The sequence below is a fragment of the Pteropus medius genome, unplaced genomic scaffold, assembly GCF_902729225.1.
Source record: "Pteropus medius unplaced genomic scaffold, Ma_sr-lr_union100, whole genome shotgun sequence".
Taxonomy (NCBI): domain Eukaryota; kingdom Metazoa; phylum Chordata; class Mammalia; order Chiroptera; family Pteropodidae; genus Pteropus; species Pteropus medius.
Window position 1 is genome coordinate 86,316 of NW_024344253.1, and position 17,721 is coordinate 104,036.

Below are 17,721 nucleotides of genomic sequence, written 5' to 3' on the forward strand. Positions count from 1 at the left end.
CTTTGTCTTTTAACCTTTGGCGTTTTAATTATGATGTGTCTTGGTGTGGGCCTGTTTGGGTTCATCTTGTTTAGGAGTCTCTGCACTTCCTGTGCTTCTATGTTTACTTTCTTTGTCAGAGTTTGCAAAGTTTTCTGTCATTATTTTGTCAAATAGATTTTCAATTCCTTGCTCTCTCTTCTTCTTCTGGTACTCCTATGATGCGAATATTGGTATGCTTGATTGTCCCAGAGGCCCCTTAAACTATCTTCACTTTTTTGGATATTTTTTTTCCTTTTTACTGTTCCGATTGCAGGTTTTCTGCTACCTTATCTTCTAAATCGCTGACTTGATCCTCTGCTTCATGTAATCTATTGTTGATTTCCTCTAATGTATTCTTTATTTTTATTGTATTCTTCATTTCTGACTGGTTCTTTTTTATGTTTTCCATCTCCATTTTTATGTTTTCTATTTCTTTGTTAAAGTTCTCAGTTCATGTACTCTTCCCTAAGTTCATTGAGCATCTTTATAACCAGTGTTTTGAACTTTGCATCTGGTAGATTGATTTTCTCCATTTTGTTTAGTTCTTTTTCTTGAGCTTTGTTCTGTTCTTTAATTTGAGACCTGTTTGTTTGTCTCCCCATTTTGGCTGCCTCCTTGTGTTTGTTTCTATGTATCAAGTAGGGCTCCTATGTTTCTCAGTCTTAGTAAAGTGGCCTTTTCTAGTAGGTATCCTGTGGGACCCAGTGGTGCAGTCTTTCCTGGTCACCTGAGTTGGTTGCTCCGGTGTGTTCCTCTTATGGATTGTGTGTGCCCTCCTGTTGTAGTTGAGCCTTGGTAGCTGTTTGCACGTCAATGCAAGGGACTGACCCTTGGATTAATTTGTTGTGAGGACTGGCCAGTGAAGGGCTGACCCTGTGAAGCAGGATTCTCTTTAGCAGGGCTCTGGTGCCAGCCCATTCTGCCATTTAGATGTGTCATCCTTTGATGCAGTCCTGGGTGGTGTTCTGGTTCAGTCCGAAGCTGGCCACCAGGTGTGCTGACCCCGGGGTCCCCTAAGAGGGCCCCTGCCACAAGCTAAATTCAGCTTTAGCCTATGCCCTGCCTGAGGCCACCTTGCAAGAGTCACCAAGCAATCTGCAGATGGCCACCACCCACGCTGGGCCTGAAAGTGTTTCGAGAGGCCAAGTCATGAACTAAGGCCAGGCTAATGCTGGGCTTAGGGCTGCTCAGCAAGAAGTATGGGGCACACTGAAAGCAATTGCTGCTCGTTTGGGTTTTGCAAAACTTTAAGAAATTTTAGGAAAGTCCACAGCATGAGCCATGAGCCAAGACAAGCCATTTGTATGGAAAAGCCACTGGAAGCAGCTTGGGTGGACCCATAAGTTGGGTGGGGCGGGGGTCTCAGGATGGGGGTGACTAGTGTTTGCTAGTTTGATGGAGACTCAGATATGGCAGCGCCTGGGTCTGCACACTGGGACAGGGCAAGGCTCAACAAAGAAAGAATGGCTTTGTAAAACTGGAAATTCTCCAGTTTCAGGGAGGTGATATCTCCAGGCACCAGCCCCAGGAGAAGCTCAACATTCCAAGGTGCAGATGATAAAACTGTCTACTAGGCCCTGTTTGATCTGAGAGTTCCCCGGATACATTTATCTTTGTACAAAATGTTAACGGCTAACTTCTGCTTCTTGTAATCTGCTTATTCAAGGATGTAGCAGGAGGCTTATAAGCTGCCTCCTCTAGAAGCTCGGGGCTGATCTCCTCTAACCCTGCGTGGTAGAGAGTCAGTCGCTTGCCGGCTAATAAGGCTCATAATTAATCTCAATTGGCTCCATGGGTCTCAGAATCATTCGCGCCATAACACTTCCCTCCCCGGGCAACTACTGATCCACTGTCACTTATGGATTAGCTAGAATTTTCTAAAGTTTTACATAAATGGAATCATATAATATATATCCATTTTTGGAGATTTTTTTTTATCCTGAAGAAAAAAAAAGGGAAAAATTCTTTTCTAAGTCTTAACTTCTCCATTAGAAACTTTGATGAGGAAAATATTTGTTGAGGAAAATATGTTGGTCATGCAAGCTGGACGATTGTGGTTAATAACCTGCTTAAATGGCTCCTGGTAATCTTTGCTCCTATAGGAGCTCCGTGTCCGTTTACTGAGAGACCGAAGCTGTGCTTTCTAAACTAACTGAATCAAATCTTTGTAATCTCCACAGTGACGACTTTCTATTACTGAAAATAAATTTAAAAATAAAAGTTCTGTGGTAAGTCTGAGTCAGCCTAAGACAGCATAAAACTCTTATTTTAAAGCTTCCCCTAGGCCAGAGTATTTTTTTTTTTTTTGACCTCTGGGGAAAAGTGAGATATTTCCAGAACTTAGCCCTCAACAGAGAGACCTGTACTCCAAAGACTTAATTGAAAAGCGAGTCACTCCAGAAAGGGCACGGCAGGGACTAACCATATTCTGTTTCTTGTTCTGGGTGCTGGTCAGAGTAAGTTTTCCGTTTGTGAAAATTCAGCATGTCGTTCACTTATTCACTTAATGTACTTTTTTTTTTTTGCACGTTACACTTAAGTGGAAATTTAATTTAAAAAAGAAACCTCTTCAAGAGACTTTACTGTCAAAGGAATAGCACGAGGGAATTCCATGGTGGTGACGCAACAATTCTGTGTCTTGATTGTGGTGATGGCTACACAAATCAACATACTGATGTGGTAAGACACACACACACACACACACACACGTACATAAAAACTAATGAAACGAGCATAAAGCCCGTATTTACAGTATTATACTAATGTCAGTTTTCTGGTTCTGATGCTGATAGTTATCTAAGATGTTAACACTGGGGAGAGCTAGGTGAACGGTCACAGGAATCTATTACTTTTGCAGCCTTTTGTGAGTTTATATACTTTTATTTATCAAAATCCCCCCAAACTTGGAGAAAAGTACAGAATGGACAATAGAGTGTGGAGAAGAGAGAGATTAGCAATTTTGAGAAAGCTGGAGTATACACCTCTCTCAGGTAGCATGCCTGCAAGCCAGGTAAACTTTAATTCAGCAAACATCTGATGAGCGGGAACCATGGGTCAGGCCCTCCCGTAGGTGCTAGGGTACAAAATTTCACATGCAGGCTCCTGGCCCAAGGCACTCACTGACTAGCAGCTCTCTGGGTATGGAACACCACTTACACATGTATTAGAGAAAAAATAATTTCTCTTTACCCTTCAGAGTGCTTGGCTGGACCTCCTGTAGTAAAAGACAAATTAACAAGAGAAAAACAGATTTATCCACATGTATACCTCTTGCATACATGGGAGATACCCAGGGAAAAATTAGTAACTCAAAGAGGTGGCTTCAAATGCCAAAGGTTAAAGACAAAGAGAATCACTATGTTATACACCTGAAACTAATATAATGTTGTATGTCAACTATAAATAAAAAGCATTATTTAAAAAGTGGCTTACAACTCTGAGTTACATAGCTTCTTCAAAAAAGAACAATACATTTGTGAAGAAAAGAAAGAGGAAAGCAGTTGTAGGCTTTTAAAGGCAGAGATAAAGGCTAATTAGTAAAATTTGTTACATAGATTCCTCTGGTGTCCTCTCCAGTCTGACAGGATCTAGAGTTGTCTCTGGGGATTAACCTTTGTCCTTCCTGGTGGAGGGCAGGAGAGGCACCTTTGTGCGCTCACATCCTGCTTTCAGGCAAATGGGAGGGCAGAGAGCTTTTCTTGTATCTGGTTCTTCTCAGCTGCCCTCAGCTCTCAGTAATCCTTATGCCAAAGTAGCACATTTGGGGCATGGGGGGCATATTCTGCTACCCTTCACACACATATGAACTGGTCTAATAATATCCAATACAAACTCAAATGATGAACTGGCAAGAAAAAACTCAACCAGAATCTTAACACAGAAATAGGAAATTCTGTTAATTCAACATTTATTAATTACACACACCACTCTGCCGACATTAATACACGTACACAATTATCAAAACCTAGAAAAATGAGTTATGCGCATGTTTAAAAAACAATGTTTCCACACTTCCCACTACATGTATTCCCAAGTTTTATCCCACAAAACATAGCATGCAAAAAACAGAGCAGACATATTATTCAAGTAAAGTGCTATTTAAAATAGTTGCAGAAGAACATTGAAAACCCTGGGCTCCATCCTTCAGAGAAGATAGTCATATGCCACCATTTAAAGTTAGTAAGTTGACAGTAAAATAGATTTATTGGCATTGTGCTTCTGATCTTTATTTCCACTGAGTCTTTCTATAAGAATAAAGGCAATCATGGAAAGAAGAAACCACTTGACATAAAATTGTGTTAAAAGCCACTCAGAGGGATAGAGATAATAGATGCAGATGAGCTCTTTAAGTGAGCGTCCGTACACAGCTGGGAAAGCACACTGAGAAGTGCTTTCTCAAGGCCAAGAGATCCCCATTTGCGGGGTAATTTCATCTGACTTATTTGATACTTGCCGGGAAGTTCTTGGTGAGAATTCACTGGAGTCATGTCCAGAAAGTACTTTTTACACAGTAAATGTTCAACAAAATGAAATCATGCCTGATAAATGTGGAGAAGTTCAGTATTTCTCTCTTGGTCTAGATTAGGGATTGGGAAACTTTTTCTGTAAAGAGGCAGAGGGTAAATATTTTGGGCTTTGCAGGTCATACTGTCTTTGTGGCAGGTGCACAGTCAGCCAAGAAAGTAGCCATAGACCATCTGGTAAGTGAAAGGGTGTGACTGTGTTCCAATGACATTTTATTTATGGACACTGAAATTTGAATTTCATATAATTTTCCCGTGCCATGAAATACTGTTTTGCTTTTTCCCATTTGCAACATAAAAACCATTCTTCACTCTGGGTTGTACAAAGGTAGCAGGCCAGATTTGCCAACCCCGGGGCTACATATTTTTAAAAGTTCCATCTATCACCTTATTGAAAAATAACCAAAAAAAAAAAAATGTTCATTTAAAAATACTTCTCTTTCTTCCTACAATCCAGAACAATTTTACTAAGTAGCTACTTCCTTTTCCAATTATTTTATTTACAAAATTAATCAACGATACCGTAGTGAGTCTCTGGCCTTGATTTATATACTTGATGAGCCAAACATATAAGAAAACTCAAAATCTGCCACCTAGCCAAGAAATCCACTGGCTGACAAAGTTACCAATTGATTTGAATATATTCCATCAACACATCTAAGCATCAGTATTCCAGACTTCTAAAAAATAACATTAGGGCATTTTTATTGATAGAAAACAGATGGACACACCCAAATATTACATAATTAGAATGTTATAAAACATCTTAAAAAGTAGGAATTAACCACTAATATGCTGTGTGTGTTTCTTAACAAGCAGGGCCTGGGCAATGTATGTCATGAGGCGGTGGGTTTCAGTGCTTTCCTTTTTTGGGCCCCAGGGACATGGCTGGTATGATCCAGGCTAAACATAGGGAGCTCCAGGCCTGGCCGCGGTTCCTCCGTGCACTGGCCCGTCCCCCTGGCTCAGTGAGGAACGCTAAGTGCTGGGTGGGTTCAGGAGCAGTTGCCTCCAGCACCGATTTCATTAATGCTTTCCTTCTACTACCCAGAATACCCACAGCCTGTCAGTGGTTTCTGCACAGAGAGTGGTAAAGGAAGGAGCTTCGCTTGTCTATTTAGCCAGGAACAGCCTTGATTCCTTTTCCTCAGTATATCAGGGCAGATGGCAGACATATCCAGATAGGCCTAGAATTTTCTTAATCAGAGTTTTTTTTCAGAGTGACAGGAAACACTGGTCATAGGGTTTTTGTTTTATTTTCAAATGATGAACTATGGAAACTGTTATTGGATAAAAGGTCCTTGAAATTCAAGGCCTCACGCCTCTCCCATAAGGTAGATTGGCAGTTATGGAAATCTCCTTCCTTTTGAGATGACTGCGATGAAAGTGCTTTGGCTCTTTTGGAGGTGAAGGAGCAGCACCTCCTGAGGACAGAGCGAGCAGGCCACAGGTGACAACCTCTACTCAGGCTCTGCTGGGCAGATGGTTGGCACCGCCCCCTCCTCCATCTTGGCAAAGCCCTGCTGGATGCCCAATGGGGACTATGCTGCTCATAATAATAATAATAGTATTCATAGCCTCTGTACTACCACCAGATTTTCATTTCCTGCAAACACTTTTGCTTTCTCTTAGACTCACAATATCCCACGGAGCTAAGTAAGGCATATACAGAACCTCCATTCTACATGGGGGACGGGGGTGGGGACTGGTATTTCCATGAGACAGAGCTACTGCTCGGTGAAGAAGCCAGGCCAAGCTACTTCGCGTGCGCCTTTTGCTCTACCAAACTGCTCTGCTGTGAGCTTTACACTTAGACTTGTTTCCCAAAGGAAAGCAAAATGAAAAACAGAAAAGGAGATATGATTTTTAAGCAGTAAATTCAGGACGACGAAGACTTCGTTTTTAAAACTGGTCCAGAGTAAGGGAGAGGTGCTCCTTCATTCCTCACAGAGCACAGGCGATTCTATGCTATTTCAGAAGTCTCAAAAAATGATCGATTCAGCCCCTCTAGTGACCTCCAAATACACAGCAAGTGTCTTCAGTGCTGGGCCCTCTGACCAGCCTGTCGGTCATACTCAGGGGCTCCTCAGAGCATGTCTCCTCTCCTCTGGGTCTCAACTCTGGAGCCGCATGAGAGATAATGAGGTCCGTGCCCAGACAGTCATCGGCCTTTGTCACAGGGCTGCAGGGGCCAGCCTGCTCCCTGCTGCACTTTGTTCTGAGTCAGTCGGTGGTGCTGTGCTGCTGGTTCTTGGGGAGTCTGCAGCCACACGCGCATGGAATCTACTGGTCCCTAGTTAGGTAAGAGGAGGGGCAGGAGTCACATCTGCTTAAGATTAGGAGGACTTGGGCGAGCTTTACAAAATTAATAATTCACATACCCTACAGGTTTATTTAAAATAATGGATGGCATATCCTTATATATGCAGAAAACCTCCTTTTTATTTTTTAAAGAACTAAGAATCCTACAAGCCTCCAAAACACACATACTTGAGCTCCAGATACTCATCAATGCCATACTTGGAGCCCTCTCGCCCAAGGCCAGACTGCTTCATCCCGCCGAAGGGGCACTCCACGGAGGAGATGAGCCCTTCGTTTACGCCCACCATGCCGACTTCCAGCTGTTCCGCCACCCGCCAGATCTGGGCCGGGTCTTGAGAGTAAAAATAACCTGTCACAGGGATAAAGGACACAGATAGCATGGAGAATAGTCATTAAAGACATCATTTCTAAAGTTAAGGACACCACTGACGACTGTCTGCCTCATCACTTGGGCCTGGAATCCACCCGGCCCCCATATGGAGCCCTGAGTTGGTCCTTCCATTCCTTCACCTCGAATCCTCTGAACATTGTCACTCTGCTTCTGTTGCACTCCTCCTAGTGCTCCCACCACCTCCCATCCGGACTGTAAGCACAGCCTCCCAGTGCCTGCAGTCTGCTATGTACTCCGACCGCATGCCTCTGGTAGATTGTCCGAGTGACATTTCTGCCCAAACCTTCCAGAGCCTCCCTGTCACCTGTAAAGTGCAGTTAAGCCCCTCGTGGGTATTCACACCATCCCCGAGGTGGTTTCAGTCAACACTTGCAGCATCACCTTCCATGACTCCAGTCACCAGCCATCTTCTCCAAAGTTGTCAATCAAATTCTTCTTGTCCTTTCTTTCTTCACTTCTTAACTCCCTTGATCCCCTCTGCCCAGAATCTCTCTCCACCAATCAGAATCCTGCCCATATTTATGACCTAGCTCAGGGCATGGCTTCCTCCACCACCATCGCATCACAAAGGGCAGAAAGGAACAGTGAACTCAGTGTCATGGAGGCACCCGTGCACACACCTTACCCCAGCTTCCTGATAACTCGGAGTAAGCAGCGTGGGGTAAGGGACTCCACAGCATGAGCATCCTCCCTCTTATTATAAATAGTTCTCTTATGCCTAGAGGTGAAGCTCCTATAGAGCTACAGCTGTATCTTTAAGTCTCTGTGTCTCCTCAGTGCTTCACTCACTGTAGATGCTAAATACAGATTTGTTGATTGCAGGCCACTGATCTTTTCGTTTAGAAATGGCCAAAGACATGCTCTATCCCATCTGTGCTTCCTCTTCTGTTCAGCTCCAGAAGCAAGGAAAAATGGAAGAAGCACTTGGAATTTCCAGGCACCAAGCCCCTGAGGACAGGGGACTCATGGGTGTGTGTGGTGCCCCACCTAGAACAATCTGCACTGCCTCTTCTCCCACTGACCCTGCTCCCACTGCCCCTTGGCCCCTTGGAGAGCAGCTAACATGTGCTCCAGTGAAGTGTCCTTCCGAAAACCCAGGATTGCGTCTAAAAGGCAAACTCCAGCATCAGCCTGAGAAATGACAGGAGCTCCACGGAGCAGGGTGGACGCCTACCTGCTAACCCAACATCGGCTGCATTAGCCATCGCCACAGCCTCCTCCTCTGTGTCGAACCTGCCAAAGTTAAGATGGGTCATCAGCAGAATCTGTAAAGGGGCGTAAAGAAAACCAGCTCTCTTTTCTCCCGATTTGTTTTCCCAATAATGGCAAGAGGTAAATTGGAGTTTTGCAAAAAGATCCCAAAGCAAAGTACAGAGGCAAATAGTACCACTTGCTGTGATGACTCGGCGTTCAAGGCCAGCATGCTCAAATCAACTCAGCTCATCTCTTCTAAAAGAGCAAGAGACAAGCAGACTGACGTGCAGGTCCACTATGTCAAACAAAACGTCTTAAAAAATGGATCGGTATTCTTGTTACCTACTAAGAATACATATCAGTTGTAACAACTACTTCAGAAGCGACCATATGTAGTAGTAAGAAAACCATCCAGAGGAAGCTGGGCCTGGAGTTCTGATGTCAGCTCTGCCACCTATGCTGCTTAACAGTGTGCTGGCGCTGGTCTGTTCCTCTCTGAAATGCAAGTGTGGTGGGACCAAAGTCCCACACAGCCTCTTCCAGCTTTATTATTTTATTTCTGGAACAAGATTTCCGTGGTATTTTCCTGTTGTCTCAGAATTGTAACTGGGGCAAAAGTTCTAAATACCCCAGAGATCCACCGGCAGTGGGGGCCAGCTATGTCCCTGAGGCACTGGGCAGAGCTGGCTGGGCATCCCTGGGCTGCAGTCGATACAAGGGAAAATTGGGAGAGACACGGGCGCCTCTAGGGGAGGAGAGGTCAAGGAGGGTGACCCCGAGAGAATCACATGTTCGGAGGATGACCAGCTGTGTCTCCCAGAGCCATTCTCTCCTTTGGGGAACAAGAAAACGGCGTCGCCAGTGTCCTCACTCTGCACCTTAATGCTATCAGGCTTAGTGCTTAGTGCTTTTGCACATCATGTCCTTTGGACCTTACACCTACCCTGGAAGGCAGCGACTAGTTTTATTCCTTTCTCACATGAGGATCCCGAGGCTCGGAGAAGTTAACTCCTCCAGGGGACGCAGGTATGAAGTAGCAAAGCCTGATCTACACCCAATTCAGCTCTGAAGCCTGCATTCCTAACCACTGCATTCTCTTGGTTTCCCAAGAAACATCGAGTTCACACTCTAGGTAAACATTTTTACTCAAACAAAGAAGATGAAAGTTCTTTAAGTGGTCCATCTCCCCAGTGGCAGAATAATATATAATCTTCATTAGCAAGGTGGTAACAAAGCTGGCAAAGTATGTGATAAGAAAGAGATCTGTCCTGACAAGATGGCACAGGCAGCCCAGCTGCCAGCTCTCTCTGGGAAACTGATGCCAGAGGAGAAGGACAATCATGGCTCAAAAACCTCATCAGCAACTAATACCAAAAATACTTAACACTTTTAGAGGTCAAAAAGTGATTGGATCCTTAGCGGAAGTGACAGCTCAAGTGGGAGAGCTAGGGGCCGCCCATGGGAAGGGCCAGAGCTCCACGGAGCCTGCAGAGGTGGGGCTGTACCTCCCCATCACACCTGTGAATTTCAGGTGGTGTTTTCTACAGACCTGGCTACCCAGATTAATGCCGTGTTGCCACAGGGCAGAAAAGCAGCAGGGCCAGCTCAGGGCAGCAGGCTTGGTTAGCCACCCAGAACAAGTGCAGGCCTCTTCTCTCTAAGCGTTTGCGACAGAGGTAAATGCAAAATACCCCAACGGGCAAAGGATACCTGGGGCAGAGGGAGTAATGTAGAGACAGGATTTTAATACTAGAGGCTCCCTCTGTGAGGCTCAACCCTCTGTCCTCCAAATGCATCAGAAGGAGCACAAACTACCGTCTAAGATTTTCACCACAATCCCTAGGAGGATGTCACTAGCTAAGGCTGCTAACCATTCAAGGGGTTAGAGATGAGCTACAAGGAAATGACAAGACAGCTGAGGACTCTAGGACTAAGAACGAACAACCTGTACCAGAGGAGGCAGAAATAGTGGAACAGAACAAAAGTATTGGAAAAAGGTAACTATCCACAATAAAATAAAGGAGAATAATAAAGCGGAAAGGATCAGTTATGGGGAAGAACCATGGGAGAGATCAAGGATGAAAAAAATAACTTGCAGTAAAGAATGTGGCAGATGGGCTAGAAAGCAGAATAGGTGTGCGTGACAAGTGAATTATTACGCTGGCAAGTGGAGGAAAGAGAGTCTCAGGAGGCAACAGGAATGGATGAAGAGATGGAATGAACAGTGGAGGATGGAAGTAGACATATCTTTGTAACAGTCTTCTTACAAGGCTGGAAAAGGATACACGGGGCGAAAGAAGTTTCTGGAGAAATAAGAACCAAGAATTTCCCAGGACTGAACAAATACTTTAGATACTACAGGAAGACAGGAGGACCTTGGAATGGAGAAGTTCACAGGGCGCACACCAGTAAAAGTTAAGAACGTCAAAGACCATAAGAAATTCTGAAAGTCTCCAAAGAGAATGGAAACCAGACATCAGCTTTCTCAGTAAGAGCCCTGGGTGTAAGCAGACAAAGGAGTGGTATTTTCAAAGTGCCGAAGCTCAAATTTTATCTGGGTAAATTATTATTTACTTGTGAATGTGAGATAAAAGATCATAATAAGAACTCAGAAAGTTCATTTCCCACACAATCCCTTGAAAGAGTTCTTGGAGGATGTGCTCCATGAAGAAAAATGAGTTCAGCAAGAAGAAAGCAAAGTATTTGCTCAATTTTGTGGTCTAGGCAATAATAAAAACAAAGTTTTTAAAAAATCATAAATGGAACTTGTCTCTTCAGTGGACACGGCACAGCTTTCTGGGTCTCTAACCCGCCCTCTCCCACAATCAGGCCTCGAAATAGCACATGAACTGGATTTTCTCTAGTTTCCCTTTTCCTTTCCTATTTTCTACTGTTTCCTACCAGCTGGGTGATCTTACTTGATGACTGGTGCCAGAGGCCCAAAAGTCTCCTCATGAGAGCAGAGCATGTTCTGGGTGACATTGCTGAGCAGGGTAGGCTCAAAGAAATTTTTTCCAAGTTGATGCCGCTTCCCGCCTGTCACAACAGTGGCCCCTTTGGAAAGTGCGTCACTCACGTGTTTCTCAACCTGTGTGACAAGGAGAAGAGCCCTTGGGAAAGCTGGTTGAGGATACCCTGGAAATGACACAATGTCTCAGAATGTTTAAACTACAGGAAACCATGATTGGTTTTCTTTCATCCTCAGATAAGTTGAAAACAATGTACCCTCGTTCCTTTGGGCAGAAGGAACCAAACTGCAGACACAAAGAGGCAGTAAGAGAGCACCTCCTTCCTGCCCTGCGCTTCAGGCTAGATGATCTCACCTTGCTGAAGTCTGATATCACTGCTGTCTTTCCAGGCCCGATGCTCAGCTGTCTTCCTGGGTGAGTTCTGGAATTTGGGATCTCACGTTGTCCTCTTTATTGGACATTGCTTTCCATTTTGTTCTCATATGTTCTCGAGTAGTTGTTTTGAAAAGGTGCACTGAAAGTGGTTTACTTTCTGAGCTTCCTGACACTGCATGTCTGATGTTTTACTTTGAACCCCATCTGATCAATAATTTGGTTGGTGATGGAATTTTGATCCAATAATTTTCCTTCAGAAAACTGTGTGCCCTTCTCCACTTCTAGTGTTGTTGATGGAAAGTCTGATTCAATAGTGCTTCTCACTCCTTTGTGAATAGCTTTTCCCCACCTGGAAGCTTCTAGGATCTTCTTTTATGTTCCTGACATTCTAAAATTTTAGCAAAATCTGGATTTTCCTTTTCGTGTATTCTACTTGACAATTGGTGGAATCTTTCAATCTGAAGAATTATTCCCCCCCAGCTCGAAGAAGCTTTATTTTCTTTTTAAAATTAAAAAAAAAAAATTATTTATTTTTATTATGGTGACATTGGTTAACGAAATCTCTAGGACAAAGGTTTCCTTGACCTGGCTGCAAACTGCCATTAACTGTGACACTTCAGAAGTAAGACCTACTCCAGGCAAATTCACACCCCATCTCCTTGCGCAGGGCTCAAGCATCTGTGAAGGCACAGAGTGGATTGAGAACCAACACTGGGATGGATGTACAGACCAAAACTGTCCTCACTGGCTAAGCAAGTCTCTAGGGTCCAAAGTCACCTAAAAAATGCAAGTGTTACGAATATAAACAATGTATGTTTTCTAAGCTAGACTGAACTCAAGGGAATCAATAGAGATTCAGAGCTCCGTCAAGCCTCAGTGCTTCCCCGGTTTTACTGGGGAAGGCAACAGCCATGGTTCAGCCCGGTTTGGGGCAGTTGTATGGGGTGTGGCCCGCAGGCCCTCAGCGTGCCTTTCAACAGTGGTCAAGCCGTGCTGCCCACTGCAGTGCTGCCCTGACTTGGACTTGATTCTGGTTCCTCGAGTGACACCCAGGAAACTGGCTATGCCCCCTTCTGGCCAACTCTCCTACACAAAATCTCCAGCCTCCATTTTCTGATTTAAATTATGCTTTTAAAATCCTTTCTACCAGTAGAGACTTATCTAGGGAGCATATTAGATGTCTGGTATTAAAAGACAGTTCCTGTATGCAACTCTGAAAGGGATTATTTTTAAAAAACAGAACAAGGAGTGAAATCTCAATTAGCTAGTAGTCTAGATTGTGACAGTTTTTGAACACATTTTTCCTAAAAGCAGTTTTCTTTTCCTGTCGCCATCTCTCAATCCTCAATGCGGTCTCTGCGATTCTCCGCCTCGCTGCCAGGATTCTACTGCAAGGGCATTTTGTCATCAAAAGCCAGCCAGCATCTCAGCTAAAACAGAACCAATCTCAAAAACAAAGTTGGTCTTCCTTTTCCTTTAGGTATTCGAAAAATTAAAGACTTTGTATTCCAAGATCCTAATTCCTGAGGCAGCAAGGGATGGAGTTATCAGCACTCTAAGGGAAAATTTAGGGAGCACAGTAGATGATCTAAAGTGATGTATCACATGGGGACTCTGTCATGACAGAGTTGGAAAAGCTTATGACCACACGATGCCACAAGACTCATTCAAACTGGTAGAAAGTCCATTTTTTTTCTGACTTCTGCATTGTTTTCAACAGAGGCTTGCTTGGCACCTTACCAAAGCGGTTTTTGCTATTTAAGCTTTTGATATCAAAACCATGAAATTTAACAAATAAAACAAACTCACCTTTTCTACTGCTTTTTCGTTAATTAATGGGCCTTGAGTAGTTCTCTCCTCAAATCCGTTACCCACATGCAGGTTTGTTTTAATTGCCTCAGCAAATTTTTTCACAAAGGAATCATGGATACCCCTTTGCACCAAGAAACGGTTTGAGCAAACACAAGTCTAGACAGAAAAAACAAACTCTGGTAGACAGTTTGTCAGAAGTTATTGACACAACCAATAAATGTATGACTGCTGCTTTCTCTCTGAGTGTGAAAACACTGTCCCAGGTCACCACATCAGGGTGTCCAACCTACTATTTTCCTCCCCAGGTGGGCTTGGCCTTAGAGATAAGTGCACTGAATAAGTGCACATTCCTCTCCACACCTCTGTGGTTAAACATGTATGCAAGGATAAATATCTGTGCACACACACAAAAGAAAAAAGAAAGAAAAAAGAAAAAGAAAAAAACTCAATTAACCCAAGTTTTTTCAAACAGCTTGAATAAGTCATTATGAAACAAACAGCGGGGGAAAAACACAAAACACTAATCCTGAGAGGCAGTGATGCTCCACAGACAAGGGCAGAGACTACAAGAATATGGTCAAAGGCTAGCACACATCCTTTAGCTCACACCTTCCAAGTTCTGCTGAGTCTGACATTTTGTAAATGGATACAAAATCATTCTTCCATGTCAGCCTAAATTATTGAAAGGACCCTTATTATTTTCTAATTAGACCTAATATTTTTAAATTATAAGATATAACCATGTTATAGGAAATAGTTTTTACTGATAAACTTTCTTCTTTTTTCTTAATCATGTATTTCTCCAGTGTAAACAATTCTATAGATAATTTTGTGTCCTGTGCATTTTTATTAGCTAAAAGCAACATATTCCAAGGTTGTACCTTTATAGTGTAACTTTGAAGGTTTATACACATGGACATTTTTGTGTTTTTAAAAGGAAACATCCTATTCTGAAACAACCAAGCTTATTTAGGAAAAACTAACTACCAAAGGCCAAAACAAGGATTAAAACTAATATATAATATACATTTCACCCTTTTTTCAAACTATAACCTTTTAGGAGTTATTGTTTCTGGAATGCATTTAAAACCGCTTATTGATGGTACTTTAAGACAAAGTACTTAAGAACATTTTGTAAGACACCAGGATCCTAGCAACAGCTTGGACAGAACTGGAGAGACAGGACCCTAGGCTCACAGTACAAACTCCTAGCAGAGGTGGGACTACAACCCAAGGATGCAGTCGGATTAAGTCGGTTAATCTTTCTCATCTGTACGATGCAAAGTTTGCATCAGATAACTTGGAAGGTCCTTGCTTGATCTAACATTCCAGGATTTCCTGTGAAGGTGTGAATGAGCTCTCCCAGTGACAACCTGGACACCCATGGGCACACTGCTGGTCCCTAGGCGTGCGCCCTGCAGTAGGTGCCTATCATGGCCCCTCCATCACAGGAAGCATAAGACCCAGGCCCCAGGGTTTTGAGTTTTTCAAGGTATCATCTCAACATTTTCCTATCCTCTGTTCCTTAAGACTGTGGGCCTCACATCCTAGCTATGGAGATTGTTTTGTGTCTGAGGAGATAATTATACTTGTTTAGTACAAAAAAAGCCTGAGGGAAAATTGTGAACAAAACTAGAGTCAAAGAGGAAAGGGGAACAATTTAAAAGGAAAAAAAAGAGAGAACAATTTAATTAAAAGACATCTGCTATTCAAGAAATTCTCTGAAGAGAAGGACTCTATCTTATTTCTCTTGGGATCCTCCAAGCCTAGCATCATCCCTGTCAAAAAGAGAGCACTTACTGAGTATTTGCTGAAAAGTGAAAAAAGAATGGACTATGGAAGGGACCCAAAGTTTCCTTCGAAGAGATGAGCAAGAGAGTAGGATCTTTGTAAAAACAGACACACATAAACCCTGGAAAACACCAGCACTCACCTGTCCAGAGTTCCTAAATTTAGATGCCATGGCCCCTGCCACAGCCTGGTCTACGTTGGCACTATCGAATACAATGAATGGGGCGTGGCCACCCAGCTCCATGGAGACTCTTTTCACAGAGTTGGCTGCATGGTGCAACAGTATCTGTAAGCAGAAAAGAAAATGCTGTGAGCAATCAACTACCTGAACCAGTAAGCCTTTGTTTAAAAAAATTACCCAACAGTGAAAAAAGCCAGGTGTACAATAGTATATATGGGATGATATTTTGCATAATAAAAAGGGAAGTAAGAATATATATTCATATTTGCTTGTATTTGGCAAAGAAACACGGAGAAGATAACAAGAAAATAAAAAGTAATTATAGAAGGGAAAGGGAGTAGAGACAGAGGTGAAGGTGAGACTTCTGTGTAAACATATTTATATTGTCTTGATTTTTGAACCATGTAAGTATATTACCTATTCAAAAAAATTATATGATAGGTTTAAAATCATAATATAGAGGTAAGTTAATAAAATCATACAGAATTCCAGAACCCACAGCTTACCACTGATAACATTGTAAGGTATATTCATCTAGAATGTGGCCACACAGGTTCATGTATGTGTACTTTTTTTTTTTTTTAAAGAAAATAGGACAGTAGGGTTATATAGCATTATAACCTGCTTTATCTTCCCAATTAACCATATATCTGGAACACCTTCACATGTTCACAACACTTTATACCCTGCTCCTTTGATGAGATGCTATAACGTGAAAAATTCTCATAGCGACATATGTATTTCTAGAACCTTCCTTTACATGCCTGCATAGTATTCCACTGCATGGATGTTCTGTAATTTATTCATTTAGCCTACATCTGTTGGAAATTCAGGTTGTTTCCAATTCCTTGCTATTAAAAATAACACTGCGATTGTTCCCTTATAATAAATATAAGAAGAATCGCTCAATGCACAATTGAAAGGCTTTCTGATGCATATGACTATTAGGCTTTAAATATCCAGTAAGAGATTTTTATGGCCTAGGAAAGCTTCCTGGGGACATTAACTGTTTTATTACAGATAGGAGGTCTCTGTCCAGTCACAGCTCCAGGATTGATGGAACCACTTGGCCTGTTCAGTAAGAGAGAGTAGTCGCAGCCCAAGGTCCCTCTAGGAACAGCCCCTAGCGATGCGCACCCTGAGGGGGGTTTTGTGACAGAATGACTGGAAAAATGCTTCTGTGCCAGTGCTGCTCTACATGCCCAGATGCTCATATTCCAGCAATAATAATAATTATTATTATTATTAAATTTTTTTACTATGGTGACATTGGTTAACGAAATCCACTAAATTTCAATGTACAATTCAACAGTAAAGTATATATGTACTGCATTGTGTGTTCCCCTCCCATAGTTAGATTTCTTTCTGTCACCACATAATTGATCCTTTTACCCCCCTCCCCTTCTCCCCTCCTTCCCTCTGGTAACCACTAGTCTATTGTCCATGAGTCTCTGTCCTGTTTGTTTGTTGCTTTAGGTTTACAGCCCACATGTAAATTAAATCATGTGATTTTCAACTTTTTCTTTCTTGCTTATTTCCCTTAGCATGATCATCTTGAGGTCCATCCATGTTGTTGCAAATGGCAGTATTTCATCTCTTCTTATGTACCACAGCTTCTTTAGCTAATCATCTATTGTAGGACACTTTGGTTGCTTCCATGTCCTGGCCACTGTGAATAATGCTGCTATGAACATCGGTGTGCAAATCTCTTTATGGATATGAGTTTTCAAGTCTTTGGGGTAAATACCCAGTAACAGGATTGCTAAATCATATGGTAGATCAATTCTTAGTTTTTTGAGGAACCTCCATACTGTTTTCCATAGTGGCTGTACCAATTTGCAGTCCCACCAGAAGTGGATGAGGGTTCTTACTTCTCCACATCCTCTCCAGCATGTTATTACTTGTCCTGTTGATTATAGCTATTCTAATAGGCGTGAGATGGGATCTCATTGTGGTTTTGATTTGCATTTCCTTAATAGCTAGCGATGTTGAGCATCTTTTCATGTATTTGTTGGCCATTTGTATGTCCTCTAGGGAGAAGTGTCTGTTCAGGTCCTCTTCTCATTTTTTGATTGGGTCATTTGTTTTTTGTTGTTATTGAGTCGTATGAGTTCTTTGTATATTTTGGAATATTAGGCCCTT

General features: G+C 42.6%; 1 protein-coding gene across 1 annotated transcript in view; it reads right to left on the bottom strand.

The window, feature by feature from the left end:
• Positions 1–3,904: 3,904 nt before the first annotated feature.
• Positions 3,905–17,721, bottom strand: part of ALDH5A1 (aldehyde dehydrogenase 5 family member A1) — a 33,373-nt gene continuing 19,556 nt past the window's right edge. The window contains exons 6-10 of the mRNA XM_039869520.1: positions 15,541–15,684; positions 13,605–13,763; positions 11,370–11,539; positions 8,432–8,490; positions 3,905–7,215 (exon numbers count right to left, since the gene is read on the bottom strand). Coding sequence (XP_039725454.1) covers positions 7,010–7,215; positions 8,432–8,490; positions 11,370–11,539; positions 13,605–13,763; positions 15,541–15,684 — 738 coding nt within the window. The 3' untranslated portion in view covers positions 3,905–7,009. The remainder of the gene's footprint in view (positions 7,216–8,431; positions 8,491–11,369; positions 11,540–13,604; positions 13,764–15,540; positions 15,685–17,721) is intronic.